The sequence below is a fragment of the Myxocyprinus asiaticus genome, chromosome 9, assembly GCF_019703515.2.
Source record: "Myxocyprinus asiaticus isolate MX2 ecotype Aquarium Trade chromosome 9, UBuf_Myxa_2, whole genome shotgun sequence".
NCBI classification, from domain to species: Eukaryota; Metazoa; Chordata; class Actinopteri; order Cypriniformes; family Catostomidae; genus Myxocyprinus; species Myxocyprinus asiaticus.
The window spans coordinates 47,665,866-47,681,812 of NC_059352.1; the positions used below are offsets into that span (position 1 = coordinate 47,665,866).

General features: G+C 36.3%; 2 protein-coding genes across 2 annotated transcripts; both read right to left on the reverse strand.

The window, feature by feature from the left end:
* Nucleotides 1-2,870: 2,870 nt before the first annotated feature.
* On the reverse strand, nucleotides 2,871-5,712 carry LOC127446237 (POU domain, class 4, transcription factor 1-like). The gene is made up of 2 exons (XM_051706990.1): nucleotides 5,391-5,712; nucleotides 2,871-5,094 (listed from the first exon to the last, which is right to left on the reverse strand). Exons 1-2 carry the CDS (start codon nucleotides 5,511-5,513, stop codon nucleotides 4,111-4,113), a joined length of 1,107 nt encoding a protein of 368 aa, XP_051562950.1. The 5' UTR covers nucleotides 5,514-5,712; the 3' UTR covers nucleotides 2,871-4,110.
* A 1,530-nt stretch (nucleotides 5,713-7,242) lies between these two features.
* LOC127446256 (ORC ubiquitin ligase 1-like) lies at nucleotides 7,243-13,217 on the reverse strand. Its single transcript, XM_051707016.1, has 6 exons — nucleotides 13,079-13,217; nucleotides 12,634-12,769; nucleotides 12,344-12,435; nucleotides 10,982-11,203; nucleotides 10,565-10,653; nucleotides 7,243-8,737 (listed from the first exon to the last, which is right to left on the reverse strand). Exons 1-6 carry the CDS (start codon nucleotides 13,148-13,150, stop codon nucleotides 7,612-7,614), a joined length of 1,737 nt encoding a protein of 578 aa, XP_051562976.1. The 5' UTR covers nucleotides 13,151-13,217; the 3' UTR covers nucleotides 7,243-7,611.
* Nucleotides 13,218-15,947: the final 2,730 nt, after the last annotated feature.

Sequence of the window (15,947 nt, forward strand, 5' to 3'; positions counted from 1 at the left end):
GCGGCTGAACTTTGAGGGTGGGATGCTGTTGTGTTGATGAAGTATCTCTTGATTAATAGATCCATGAGGCAAACCGGCTGACATATGGCTCATGAAGCAGCTGGGATCTGTACCTGCGGCATCCCCTCCGGCCATTAACATATTAGAGGCTTTAGTGCAGGCAGAAAGACAGCAGCACCCTAGAGCTGTTTGATATAGACTCTCAATAATGCATCACTCTTCAATCTGCGAGGGAGCTGTTCGTGGTGCTGAAATATGGTGCTTGCGTTCTATTCGGTGCCGTGAATTGCAGGCAAAATAAAAAGGGCCTTAGAGTACTTTTTAAATGCATATAAAAGGGAGGATCGGCCAAATCTAATTACAGAGCATGCAGAGTCGGAAAAACAATTAGAGGTAAATGTTAAAACTTAAATATAAAATATAAAAAAATATATAATAAAAATATCGTGTGCCTATAGCTTCGTTCATCTGTAAAAAAATAAAAAATAAAAAATAAAAAAATAAAAAAATGTGTCAGGTAGACTAAACTAAAAAAATAAATAAATACATAAATAAATACAAATCGTGATTGTTATTATCATAGCTTAGAATATCCTTAAAGTAATTCACAATCCAATTCCACATTTTCATTTTTCAAGCTGTATCTTTCGCGTATTAAGAACACATGTTCACCTAGAAATGCGCTTCATAACATCTAAATTAACTGGTTTGATTCTCTTATAAATAAAAATAAATTCATTTAACATCACTGAATCAATCTAAATACATTACACCAGCAAAACGAATTTGTAAGGTTTTGTCAGGTAGAAGTAGCTCTATAAGATAATAATTCCAAGTTACCACTTTTTTACAGGGAAAGAATCAATCTCAAAATTGGACAGACCGGGTAACCGAATAAAATTTTTAAATGACAATAAAATTAAAATAAACGCTTTTCGGGAGTGAAATGATTCGTTTACAGCAATTTTGTTAGAAAATAGGTTTGTTCGGATTTAATGCATTTAATAAAGCATCTGTTTAAAGGTTGGTGTGACTCAGCAACGCAGTGATGACGTGCCCAAGCTGGCTTGATGGCACTCATAAACTTAAACGAAAAAAGGGAAAATTTGCACTCACGAGCAAGATCGAATTCTTACCGATCAAAATGCACGACCCGATTTAAAGAATTGTAAAGAATGCCAGTCAAATAATAAGAGTCATTGTTTACTCCAAAGTAAATGTCCATATATACTCACGCAGCCGCGTTCTTCTCTTCGTTGCCAAAAGCCAAACAGTAGCAATAAATGTGTCTTTCTCCAGTAGCACAGCAGCTGCGACCTGCTTTCATCAAGTGCTTCCCTGCAAAACCCCGATAGCTGTCTGAAAATATTGCATTTTATATCAGCAAAGCGCGATTAATATTGCATCACCTACATATAACATATCTTTTTTTTAAAAGGCAGCAAAATGTAAAGCTCCCTCCCCTTCCCCCTGAATTTTCTCTTCAATATTCACTACACTGGAAAAGATCTGCAGTGTCACTGTTTTTATTTATTTTATTTTATTTTTTTTATGAATAAACAAACTTTTGAAATTAGACACCTTTCTTTTGCCACTGTTTTTTTTTTAACTCCCGATGACACTGTTTGGAGACGGCCTGGTCTCAGGCTTCATTAAATGTTTATTGTCAGTTCGGCGGGGCAAAACCCATCCTCTGTCCCAAAGCCTTTTGGTTCTCCTCACATCGAACGCGCAGAATTACATACATTCTGATGGGGTTTTAATGTCGCCCCATTTAGCGGACACGTGCATAGCCAAAACTTCCATTTGTTTGACACACTAACATCCCATTAGGGCGCCGATAACAATAACTGAGCTTTTTAATTAGTGCCTTGTTGTATTCCGTTTATTAATTTTCCAAACCACAGAGCATGAATTATTTAATCAACCGTAGTAAGGGTATTTAAATGTAATGCCCACGTAGAATCAAGGCCGGAAATGGCGCGACATTTAAAACAAATATTTGGAAATTATAATTATTATCATTATGATTATGTGGCATATTCCGTTACGCCGGATAAATTCTCTATAGGTTACGCAGTAAAAATGTGAATTCGCGGTAAAAAAAAAAAATAAAAAAAAAAATAAATAAATAAATAATAATAATAATAATTTAGTCTAACGGAATGTATAACCTCCGACAGTGTGTAGACAGAGAATTCCAGACCATGCAAATAAAAAGAAATAAAATGTATAAATAATTCATGCTTGCTGGAGTAATGACTGCATATCAAAGATTCGCGCTGATAAGGAAGCCAATCAAGTGACTGTAAAAAGAGAGAAAGAAAAATCTCACTGTCTGAGACAGTTTATTGGGCCAATTTCTCTTTCATAAAACGAGCGAGGCTTGGGTTCAATTTTTGCACTATTGAATTTTCCCGAGTGTGGTTTTATTTCAGACTAGTAGTCTCTTGGGGGGGAAAGTATTTCATTTCAGTATTTCATTATGGCACAAAACTTTTTGGTTCTTCTTTTCGACGTTTTCCCTACCATAGTAGCCTAAACTAATCTATCTTTATTGCAAATGTCATTCATTACTTTGCAGGCTTCCATTATAAACGAATATGTTTAGATAATTAGCGGTGTATATGATTTAGTGGACTGTGCTGATAATTTTGCTTTCAGTGTGAATCATAATAAACATGAATAAACTGTCCATTTCTTATTGGTGTGTAACTGTAGCTAAATAAGTGCAGAATATATACAGTAGCTAACTATGTGTGACAATAGGCCTACTTAGGCCTATCTGTCTATGCTGTAGAAAAATACATCCATCTGCTATACACTCAAAAACAGCCGTGATTTTGATTTTCCATCGTTTATTTAGAAGATTGCCGGGACTTGAGCCCCAGCAGCTGGATTTGGCTTACAGAATGGTGAAAAGTTTGGATGATAAGATGGTAAAGACAGCAGACTGTTGGACAGGTGCACAGGTATGACAGAGTGAGACGTCTCGTGATGCGCACGTGGCCGCTTTTTGTAAACATACTTGTGCACCCAATAAAAACATTACTTACATTTAAACTGCTTTCCCTCCCCCCCCAACAATTAACACGCCAAACACGTTGTGTCTTTATGTGAAAACAGGCATTAAACAGTGACTTACACCATCCATAAAGGTCTACCAGTAGATACTCTATAGTGCTTGGTCATTTTTTTCTTTTTCTTTCGATGCATAGAATGTTTGCACTGCAAACCAAAATACACAAACCAACGAAATTATATCCCAGGACAATTTTCCTTTAGAATGTAAGTAATAATCATCTTGATCATGCGAGTTAGCTAATATCCACCAGTGACATTTCCCCCAGTGAAAAGTCAGGGGAAGAATTCTGATTTGCAAAAGAACTGGGAAAATTGAGATGTGCACGGTGAGCAAGTGTCATTATTAGTATGTGTATATATACAAAAGCATTTGAATATATCTAACCAATCTAAATACCAGTAGATTTCAGTGCAATTTCACCAAGCGGTGGTTGCCACCTTTATTTCGCTTTTTAGTTTTGTATTCATCAGAGCAGACCTTTGAAACACTGAATGATAACATTAGTTCATAAACGGGATCTGCTTTGAACACGTTTAATAATCAAAAATATAGCAGTTCCCTGTAACGAATGAATAGATACACAAATATGCGGAAAATAAATAATAGAATTCATAAATAATAAATTAGGATAGAATTAAAACTATATGAGGTAATCCTTCAATGGCTATTTTTCATCTCATCATCATCATCATCATCATCATCATCATCGTCGTCGGGGCAAAACAAATCTTGCTAAAAAATAAAGCTGGATTTATTTCTCTAATTTCACAATGATATTTGAAATATTTACCAGTAGTTCATCTGGATTACCTGTTATTTGCATACTTCACATTCACTTCAATACAGTGAAAATAACAAGGAGTTCTCATCAAATAAAACAGTAATAATCATAAGTGTCATGACGAGCACACACCAGCTGAGCCAAAGCGATGTTCCTTGGTCCCCAAAACTCAGTCCAATTTTTTTTTCTTTTTTTTTTTTCTTTTTTTTTCTTTTTTAAGTTTGTTTGTTTTCGAAGTAGTCCATCAGTGAGCTGCAGAAAATTTCAACCTCTTCTGTTTTTGTCTTTGGTTGCAAAACCATACTCGCACCACATTCTTTTTTAGGTCCAATTTCTCAGCAATAGCCGCGATTTTCTCCGAAGACGGCCGAGGCTGGACCGCGAAATAAGCCTCCAGAGATCGTTTCTCCGGAGCGGCTATGGAGGTCCGCTTGCGCTTCTTCTCGCTCCCGTTGAAAATGTCGGGTTTGCTCATTTTCTCGCGCTGGGCGCCCTCGGCCTCTTCCAACCACGCCTGAAGGATGGGTTTGAGCGCGATCATGTTGTTGTGCGACAGAGTTAGTGACTCGAACCGACAAATGGTACTTTGGCTCAGTGAGCCCACGCCCGGGATCTTCAGGTTGGCCAGGGCGCCCCCCACATCCGCCTGAGTCACCCCGAGTTTGATCCTCCTCTGTTTGAAGCGCTCCGCGAACGCCTCCAGCTCCCTCGGGTCCGTGTCCGAGTCGTTAATAGAGGGCAGTCCGTTGTTGGTGAGTCCCGGTGCGCCATGATGCGCACCGCCGTGGTGGCCCGGTAAGAGCCCGTGGTGGGTGAGCGGCGAGTTCATGTTCATAGCAGCCTGGTGGGACAGGTGGGTCAAGCCGTGCATGTGGGAGTGCGGGTGGGCCGACGTGGAGATCAAACCCCCGCCGCCGCCGCCCCCTCCGCCGCCTCCGCTGGCTCCTTCGTGCGCGCTGGGCATTAGGGTGAGCGACGGGGAGCTGATGTGGTCCATGAGGTCGGGCGGCTCCAGGTTCTGGTGGTGGTGATGGTGGTGATGATGGTGGTGGTGGGCGAGTGGCACGGTGGACGTGGACGAGCATGGCACGGAGTTCATCGTGTGGTACGTGACGTCGGGCTTGAACGGGTGGCTCTTACCCTGGGACACGGCGATGTCCACGGCCGCCAGAGCTTCGGCGCGGGCCAGGAGCGTCTCATCCAAGCTGGCGAAGATGTTGCTCTGCAGCTGCGGTGAGAGAGAGAGAGAGAGAGATGTCAGCTAGGGAATAGTTTCAACACAAAACACAGAGAATATTCCTTTTAGAGGCTTCCAGTCACATAAATTAATGCAAAAAAAGGCTGAAGTCGGAGCCTTCTGTGAGCATGCTTTCAGAAAAGATCACAGACGTGCAGATGATGGCTGTGGAATACATGAAAAAAACATTAAGGCAGCGTGTGCCTCGCAGCGCTCCTTATTATTGTGCGCTCCTCATGCACAGAGAAACCAGGAGCTTTAGAAGAGAAAAGTGTGTGGTCGTTTACCTGTGGAGTTTGTAGACAGGCTCTCCTGATCGCTTCCGAGCTCGAGTGCAGAGTTGTGTACTTGTGCTCAGGTAAAGTGGGATGCATGGCGAAATGAGGCTGTTTACTGTTCATGGACATCATGTTTGCGAGGGATACGGTTCAGATAAAGTGCACAAAAAGGCTTGGAGAACACAAACAAAACAAATCCAGTCTCCTCGTCCTCTTCTGGTGTCCTCAAGCAGTCAGGCGGATGCAGTGGTTGTTGGCTGCGGAGATGCCTGCAGTGACTCTGTCTCTGTTTGACTCTGCTGTGTGTGGATGAGGAGCGCGCTTACACCTGAGTCCCTCACATCTCGTCCGGCAGACTCGCCTATTCTCGCGAGACGAGCGCGATTGACTGTCTTCTCCCTTCTCGTCTCTCCCTCTTTCTCCTCTCATTTCAGCTCATTTCCCCCTCAAACTGCAAACCGACCCGGTCGAACGGGAAAGAGAGGGGGGCTTCCACACCTGTGGATTCGGCGCGCATGCGTGCTTCCTGGGTTTATAGGCAGCTTGTTACATTTTTGCATATTAAACAGTTACAGTGTAACCACTAACATTCGATATGCAAATCAGTCGTTGTGTAAGTGACAACAGAAGGTTTGACGGAAATAAATCCGTCTTAAATCACATTACATAAAAAGGCATCTGAGAAGATCGGATATCTTCCGCTTAGCAAGACTTATAATAATACATTTAAACGTATAAATGAATAAAATAAATGCTAAATATTTACAAGTGAATACATAGGCTATAAATCTAGTTTAAGAGAAAACTAGATATTTTATCATTTCAGTTTTATCCGCATAAAATGTAAATTAAAATAGTTTAAACAGGCCTAGATTACAGAAATGTTCATAAAAATTATCAGATAACTTATATACATTTCAGAAATACTGAAACAATTCGTATTCGTGTGCGTATTCGTTTATTTCAGTTTCAGGAGAATTTGCATACATTAATATTTAAATGAAGGTCATGGTTATTCAAGTCCTGGTGGCACCGCCTTCATTGATCACGCAACTTGATTGATCACGCAAATATACCTACATTTAACCATAATGTATGTATATTTCACTAAAACTCTAATCTCTGCATGAAGTTTTCATTGCCTAAATATAGTTCAGGAAAAACAAATTTAATACAAGCATCTTTGTCATTTCATTTTTATTCGCATTCTATGTAAATTAAAATCGTTTAGATAGGCCTACATTTCAGAAATAATTATCAAAATTCTCTAATAAATTATAAAAATTGATACATTTCAGAAAAACTGAAACAATGCGTATTCGTGTGCATATCCGTTTAAGTTTGCATGCTTTAATATTTAAATGTCAGTCATGTTTATTCAAGTAGTTGTGGCACCGCCTTGATAGACGCAACTTTAACTTTCATGTATATTTAACTAAAATTTAATCTCTGCATAAATTTTAATTGCCTAACCGTTTTCAGTTGGAGCTAATTAAGTGTTAATTCACTAGGATTAATCAATTACTTAAAAGACTGCATGATGTGGATATTGCGTGGATTTGTTAAGTATTTTGGTGATGAGACAAGAATAATTCACCACCAAACTAGACCAATGTGTTTGTATGCACTTATTAAAATTACTATGATTGCTGTTGTTACAGCATTATATCATCAAACTACTTGGTACAACTTGAACAATTAACACCAATAAAGCATTAATAATTTTTCCTTTGTTGTAAATTTAACCCCACTGTTCTAAAAGATTTACTTGAAATACCCCCTGATATTTAAAATAACAGTTATAAACTCTCAAAAAAAAAAAAAAAAAAAAATAGGATTTTCACAATTTTTACATGCTCACCTTTTTATTTTTACTTTTCTTTTGACATTTAAATGAATTTTTTTTTTTTTTTTTAACATTCATTTATTTATTTGATTATAGATTTAATTATGCACTGGCATTTTTATCACAAGCTCGCAAACCCTCCACAGAAAATTATATTCAAATTGAGAAAAAGTTGAATTTCAAGAGAAAAATGTTTACACCTTGAACTCTTAGGACACCAAAGCTGTTTTTATAATGTACAGTAATATCATCCAGCACACACTGCTCTCATCATATTAAACAGTGAGGCAAATTTGTGATAAGAAGCCCTGAAGAAAAGAAAGGCTGTAAACCTGAACGCTCACTTAAAAGTTGCCACTGAATTTTCAAATATTTCTGCTCCTTTTACTTGAATTTTGAGAGTTTGGAAGGGCTGGAGATGGCCAATCCTGAGGGACACTTGCGTTTGGTGGATTGCCCAGGATTTTCCACCAGGCCTTCAACTCTCTCGCTGCACTCAACAAATGAAACTTTCTCCTCAGAAGCCAAAGCAGCATCAAGATGTACGCTCTGGGTGTTCTCCTGTGTCGTTAATGTAGTCTGGTGCTCTCTTGCAGGTCCAGGATCAGCCAATAGGTTGCTAGAAAAATCCAGTACTGGAATGTGGGTGGCATCAAAGTCTGGCGACCGTGAAGTTGATGCCAGGGGAAGGTGAGATACCTGACTGCTGGAGCTCTCGCCTTCAGCCATCATAGAGTCCAGCTCTGAGATCTTGTCCAGGTATGCTGCATCCATACAAGCTTCACTGTTGCCTGTTGGGTCCTCAGTTGGAGAAGCGCTCTCGGGTTGCTTGAACTTCTCTCGGTTTTCATCCAGATTGGGTAGCTCAGATCTGCGGTCCATCCAGGCCCCACACAACACCTCTTTGTCCGAGTTCAGAGTGGTTTGCTGATTGAAAGGACCACCCTTGTTTACTTGGAAGGTTCCTGGGCTTTGGTTGGCTGAGGTTGAGCTACTTGAGCCTTGACAATCATCAAAACTGAGTCTTCTCAGGTAAGTGAGAGGTTTGAGACCTAAATGTCTGTCACTACAAACCTCGGGACTCTTCAAGCTCAAAGATCTGAGAGCCGTGGAAGGCGTAGAGGGAACATCCTTGAGTGCATCCTTCTTTGTAGTCAAGGTCTCTCCTAAAAAATCTACCCTTTGGCACACATCAGATGTTGTCAGAAGACACCCGTGGTTGTTGGGGAGCTCGGTACACTTGCTGTCCAAGTATGTACAAACAGAAGTCTCCAATTCACTCAGGCTCCTCCGCATCAGGGCGATTCTTTCAACCCCTCCGTTTTGTGTCCCCCCAGAGGCGGTGTTTGAATGGCCACACTCTTCAGATGGAAAGCCGTCCCTCTGGTTCTGGGCTTCCAGTTCTTCAATGTATTTATCGCTGCGCTCCAGAGCTCTTTTCAGCTGGGCCACGTCCCGCTCATACTGCTGAATTTTAGCCTCGAGAGCTGCAACTGTATACCTGCCAAACCTTAATGTAAAACATCGACAAGCCACTTTAAAATACAAAAAATATTTTTGTACATACATATAGTAAGTTCCAAAAGTCTGAGACCACTAGTGAAAATGAGAAAAATGCTAAAAAGAAGCATTATTCTCTGCTTTTCACATCAAAGCATAAACAGGCATGAGCACAACACTTAAGAACCACTAAAAACCAATGGTCGACCAATATGGATTTTTCAATAACCGATGTCGAGAGCAGCATGGCTGATATAAACGGCAAGAAACATTATACCATTTAACGATAGTGAATCAGATGAAAGTGAAGCAAACACTTATTTTATGCAATATTTAATCAAATTTGCATAAACTTGAAAAGAAAACATGTTGAAAACAGAAAATGTGGACTATCAATTGACAAATCTATTGGTAGATTTTGGAAATGACACAAGGGAAATTTAAAACTTCTGTTAACTGACTAAGCACAGCTTAGTTAACACTATTATCGGCCAAACACTGTCCGATTAATCGGTCTGGCCGATATATATCTGTCTATTACTAGTAATAATGCTGGAAAAGGTGTTTTCATTATGTATGGGAAATTAGTACTTTTGTTGACGAGTACTCTATCCCACAAAAAACATGTAATCTATTACTTGTAAATTATAATGCAAGTTAAAAATAAGAAGTATGAGGCCTGGGTAGCTCAGCGAGTATTGACACTGACTACCACCCCTGGAGTCGCAAGTTCGAATCCAGGGTGTGCCGACTGACTCCAGCCAGGTCTCCTAAGCAACCAAATTGGCCCTGTTGCTAAGGAGGGTAGAGTCACATGGGGTAACCTCCTTGTGGTCACTATAATGTGTGTGGATGCCGCAGAGAATAGCACCATCTCTCCACGGTAAGGCGCTCAACAAGCCACGTGATAAGATGCACGGATTGACGGTCTCAGATGCGGAGGCAACTGAAATTCGTCCTCCGCCACCCGGACTGAGGCGTCACTATACCACCACGAGGACTTGGAGCGTATTGGGAATTGGGCATTCCAAATTGGGAAAAAATAATATAAAATTACACCTATGGCACATACATAAAATGTATTTTGTTTTATTCACAAACATTACCAAGAATGGTTTCTAAATAAGCTAACTTAATAAAAACAAAACGAAAAAAAAAAACAATATGCATTAATTCAATTATAATTACACTTTATTACAATTATCATTGCATTATCAGCAAGATTTTGTGAGACATTCACATGGAAAGTACAGTAAAATTTTGCATTGACTACAGCAGGCAAATTTGCAAAAGAAAATCCATTTGCAATTTTCGAGTAGTATTTTTAATAGTCGATTAGCTGGTGCTGAACGAGTACTCGATTAGTCGATTACTTGTGCACATCCCTAGTTTGCATGCAACACAAAATCAGGGTAATGGGCAAAAATCTATGTGTGCTGATCAGTTATTGCTTAAATCATTTATCCCTGATAAAAGAAATCCGTTTAAAGCATTTGCGTGACCTTAAACATTGTCGGCTTATTGAGTATAATCAAATGTAAGATTGTGCATTTTAAATGTAATCTATGTCACAAGTGTGCAACATTTAATTAATGACCAAGAAAAAATGCAGAATCTTAAATATTTCTTGTCCATTATACATCGCAAAATTGCTTAGTTTAAATAAAAAAAAATCAGAATTTCAATGTGGTCTCAAACTTTGGACCCCACTCTATAATTATATATTGCAAATATGGCAACAAATGATGTACCAAAAATTCTAAAAACAGAAAATATAACTCAAAAACCTAGATGGACACTTCACCAACAGTAAGTACATACTAACTATTGTCCTTACTTTTGGGGAGACCTGCTATCCACTTCGGCTTTTAAACGTATACTTTCCTGAATTAGGTCAAAATTCTGGGAGCGCAGTGTCTTGTTTGCCTGAGGGAAAGAATCATGATCGGTTTTAAAACAGTTTCCTTTTTATTTTTGAGCAACTCATGGACTTGCTGTGCACAGAGCACAAATAACACTATTTTCTACATTTCCTACAGTCAGGAAGAGTTCACATACTGTATAGAGAAAAGCTGGGACTACACATTTCCCTTTAGAGATAAAAAGCTATTTCATAAGCAAATTCTCAATATGCTTCACTTCAAACAAAGATGTCATCCATATCAGTTGTTTCACGATCTATACACGTGTCATTTTTTGCTCAACTTTTATGCTAAAAACTATTATTTGTTTGAAAGAGCAATCAAAATCATACCTCTTTCAGCCTGTCGAGATCCTGTTTGACCTTTCTGTAGAGGTCATTGGCAGCTCGGAGCTTATTGGCCGACTCCTCCAGAACACTCGGGTCAACAGTGCTGCTTTCACTCTGAGAAACCAAGACAGTGCTGGGTTCCAAAGCTGTCTTAAGTTGCATCTCATGGCTCAGGTTTTTGCTTTTCAACTCTTCGTTCTCTTTCAAGAGGGTTTTAATTTCTTCCTGCAAGACAGATGATTCATAAGCACCGTCAATGAATCTTACTGGCGTTTATTGCATAGCTAGGTCAATTTCATACAGACCCAACGAATTAAAACATGTTTTAATGGCCCCGTTGGAGCTTTGTAGCTTTTAGTTAAAGGGATAGTTCACCCAAAAATGAGAATACTCTCATCATTTATTCACCCTCATGCCATCCCAGTTGTGTATGATTTTCTTTCTTCTGCAGAGCACAAAGATTTTTAAAAGCTGTGCCAAAATGTTGAAGCTCCAAAAAGGACATAAAGGCAGCATAAAAATAATCCATATGACTCCAGTGGTTAAATCCATGTCTTCAGAAGTGATCCGATTTATGTGGGCGGGAAACAGATCAATATTTAAGTCCTTTTTTTACTATAAATCTCCACTTTCACTTTCGAAAGTCACATGTGGCGGCTGTTTAGTTTCAATTTCACATCTGAAAGTGGAGATTTACAGTAAAAAAAGAAATAAAATATTGTTCTGTTTCCCAACCACACCTATCATATCGCTTCTGAAGACATGGATTAAACAACTGGAGACTTATGGGTTCCTTTTATGCTGCTTTTGTGTGCTTTTTGGACCTTCAGATTTCTGGCCAACATTCACTTGCATTGTGTGGACCTACAGAGCTGAGATATTCTTTGAAAAATCTGCGTTTGTGTTCAGCAGAAGGAAAAAAGTCATACACATCTGGGATGGCATGAGGATGAGTAAATGATGAGAGAATTTTCATTTTTAGGTGAACTATCCCTTTAAGGTCTGACTGGTATGTATATTCTAGTGTACTCCTAAAAGTTGACATATTACATTTTAAGCATACATACACAATTTTAAAAAGTTCTTTCTATTTTTAAAGTCTTTCTCTCCCTGGAAAATTAATATTGATGACTCATTGGGCATATCATATATATATATATATATATATGATACATACATATATATTAAATAACATGTTCAAATGAGTTTTTTTTTTTAAATCAATGTTAGTATTATTTCCTGTTTATTTATCACACTGAATACAATGTCGTAAATGCAGGCTAGTAGATCAGCCAGGCTTTCTTTGCATATGGTGCACAGTATCCATACTATATATACTTTTATAGTGTCTATGAGCAAGAGTACCTCATATTCTCGCAAAAGCAGTTCCCCTCGAGTTTTTCGTAGGCGTCTCTTAACAGAAAGGCTTTCATTGGACTCACTGTCAGTTGTTGCTCCTGCGAGTATACGTGCAAACACAGGCACACAGATAAAGAGTGTGAGATTCAATCCATTCACACTCATCTCAACTGAAATTAGCATTACTGACATGCACAAATAGACTAGATCTAAATTACAGCACTATATTCCAAAAGTAACAATACATATACAATGCATACAATATACAGGAATAGTATGAGGTCTGTTTACATTACCAATGATCTCTCTGCAGGGGTTTTCAGGGGTGATGGCAACTCTGCATGTGGGACACTGGCTGCTTTTCTCCAGCCAAACTTTGATACAGTTGGAGCAGAACACATGGTTGTTGCAACAAATGACCGGCTGACGCACCTTTGATGCAAACCAACAGGTAAATTCATTGTCACGGATATTATTATTAAATGGAGAAACCAACTAAGTAAATGATATTATTGGACTGTCTTGGAGCTAGAGAGCCCAGTAAAGAATATTAAAAATGCATTTACTTTCTGATAACAGCGTCTCAATGAATAAATGCATATTAAAACAGTTGTATATTACGTTATAATGACAAATAAATGCTAGACTGAGATGAAACAACAACGATCAAACAATTTCACGCGCACATCACAATCTTGTTTCATTTCAGCAGGGTTTTACTCTAAAATAAACGTTCATTACCTTTCCGAGGCAAATCTGGCAGGATATCGGTAAAGTCAGAGAAAGAGTGACGTTTTGGAAGCTTTGAGCCATGATATATGTCTAACATAAAGTCTTCATATGAGTTATTTTTTGAAACATGTCGATTCAAAACTCCCTCCGATAGAAACAAAGTAACGAGCGGCGCATGGGACTACGGCAAGAGCAGAGTACTAAACTTTATGCCAACGCCTTTTCAGTGGAGTCTCTGATAATTGCCTTTTATGAAGTTTATTTATTTATTCCAAAGTCTTGTACTCGTAGCAATAGGTTAAGTTTATGTCAAAATGGAAATTAGATTTAATTGTAGTCCTTTAATACAGTACTTTGTTAAGACCAAGTCAAAATCTCAAATTTATACTGCTAAAAATTAATGTTAATACATGTTTTCAGTAAAAAAACAAAAAAACAATAACATTTCATTTGTTATAATAAATCAATTAATTAAAAAAATAAAAATGGATCATTAATTAATAATTAGATTATAATTTAACATGAATATTTTAAAAACTTCACTAAAAAAGTGAAACTCTTTTAGAGCACTTTCATGCAAGTAGATGCTCAAGGTGCTTGACAAAGAAATGAAATAAAATGTATAAATTAAAAAAATAAAATATAAAAATCTGATGAAAAAGATAGATAGATAGATAGATAGATAGATAGATAGATAGATAGATAGATAATATAAAATATAAAATAATATAATATAAATAATATATTATATAGATAATAAATAATATAAAAATATATTTATTGAAAAAAAAATCTGATGAAAAATATAGATGACAGACAGACAGACAGACAGACAGACAGATAGATAGATAGATAGATAGATAGATAGATAGATAGAATAATATAAATTGAAAAAAATATGTTTTTTAAATCTGATGAAAAATATAGATAATAGACAGAGAGATAGATAGATAGATAGATAGATAGATAGATAGATAGATAGATAGATAGATAGGTAAAATAATATAATATAAATAATAAATTATATAAATAATAAATAATATAAAAAATATTTATTGAAAAAATTAAAAAAATAAAAATCTGATGAAAAATATAGATGACAGACAGACAGACAGACAGATAGATAGACAGATAGATAGATAGATAGATAGATAGATAGATAGATAGGTAGATAGATAGATAGGTAAAATAATATAATATAAATAATAAATTATATAAATAATAAATAATATAAAAAAATATTTATTGAAAAAAAATCTGATGAAAAATATAGATGACAGACAGACAGACAGACAGACAAATAGATAGATAGATAGATAGATAGATAGATAGATAGATAGATAGATAGATAGGTAAAATAATATAATATAAATAATATATTATATAAATAATAAATAATATAAAAAATATTTATTGAAAAAATATAAAAAATAAATATCTGATGAAAAATATAGATGACAGACAGACAGACAGATAGATAGACAGACAGACAGACAGACAGACAGATAGATAGATAGATAGATAGATAGATAGATAGATAGATAGATAGATAGGTAGGATAATATGATATAAATAATATATTATATGAATAATAAATAATATAGAAAATATTTATTGAAAAAATATAAAAAATAAATATCTGATGAAAAATATAGATGACAGACAGACAGACAGATAGATAGACAGACAGACAGACAGATAGATAGATAGATAGATAGGTAAAATAATATAGATAGATAAATAGATAGATTATATAAATAGATAAATTATATAGAATAATATTTATTGAAAAAAATAAAATATTAAAATCTGATGAAAAATATAGATAATAGACAGAGAGACAGATAGATAGATAGATAGATAGATAGATAGATAGATAGATAGATAGATAGATAGGTAAAATAATATAATATAAATAATAAATTATATAAATAATAAATTATATAAAAAATATTTATTGAAAAAATAAAAAAAATAAAAATCTGATGAAAAATATAGATGACAGACAGACAGACAGATAGATAGATAGATAGATAGATAGATAGATAGATAGGTAAAATAATATAATATAAATAATAAATTATATAAATAATAAATAATATAAAAAAATATTTATTGAAAAAAAATCTGATGAAAAATATAGATGACAGACAGACAGACAGACAGACAGACAAATAGATAGATAGATAGATAGATAGATAGATAGATAGATAGATAGATAGATAGATAGATAGGTAAAATAATATAATATAAATAATATATTATATAAATAATAAATAATATAAAAAATATTTATTGAAAAAATATAAAAAATAAATATCTGATGAAAAATATAGATGACAGACAGACAGACAGACAGACAGATAGATAGATAGATAGATAGATAGATAGATAGATAGATAGCTGGTTGATCTGGTTATTGATGCAGGTGGACTAGCATGAAGCAAGTCTAATACGTTTGTATTTATACTACTCAATATGCATCTTGATGCTTTCAGTAAGTTGTAATAAAACATAACTTTGATCTATCCTTCTGCTTCCTCTAATGCATCTTGTCTCTCTCTCTCTCTCTTTGTCTGCCCTTTGTTTCAAGAATTTTATCACAACAATGTAAACTGTGAGAGTTCTTCTTCATTTTTATTAGATCTCATAATTCATTGGTCATTGCCAAATGATGGCTTTATTATCCCATAATGGCAGACCCAGCAGCCGAGCGCTTGTGAGCTAACTTTATTAGCATTGAGCTGATGCAAAACAATGTTGTACATTGATTGCATCAAGCGGACTATCGGTGCTACGACTACATTACTGTCATTTGTTGCAGGTCTTTCATGTCAACGCGACCCTGGAGTCTCTACTTTGTCTAGACTATGAATAG

What these genes read in the sequence shown, in the direction of transcription:
- LOC127446237 (XM_051706990.1), bottom strand. Translation starts at nt 5,513, where the DNA reads ATGATGTCCATGAACAGTAAACAGCCTCATTTCGCCATGCATCCCACT. An exon ending in CCTGTCTACAAACTCCACAG is followed by an intron (nt 5,095 to 5,390) that starts GTAAACGACCAC and finishes CTCTCACCGCAG; the next exon opens with CTGCAGAGCAACATCTTCGC.
- LOC127446256 (XM_051707016.1), bottom strand. Translation starts at nt 13,150, where the DNA reads ATGGCTCAAAGCTTCCAAAACGTCACTCTTTCTCTGACTTTACCGATA. An exon ending in GCCAGATTTGCCTCGGAAAG is followed by an intron (nt 12,770 to 13,078) that starts GTAATGAACGTT and finishes TTTGCATCAAAG; the next exon opens with GTGCGTCAGCCGGTCATTTG. An exon ending in GATAGCAGGTCTCCCCAAAA is followed by an intron (nt 8,738 to 10,564) that starts GTAAGGACAATA and finishes TTTTACATTAAG; the next exon opens with GTTTGGCAGGTATACAGTTG.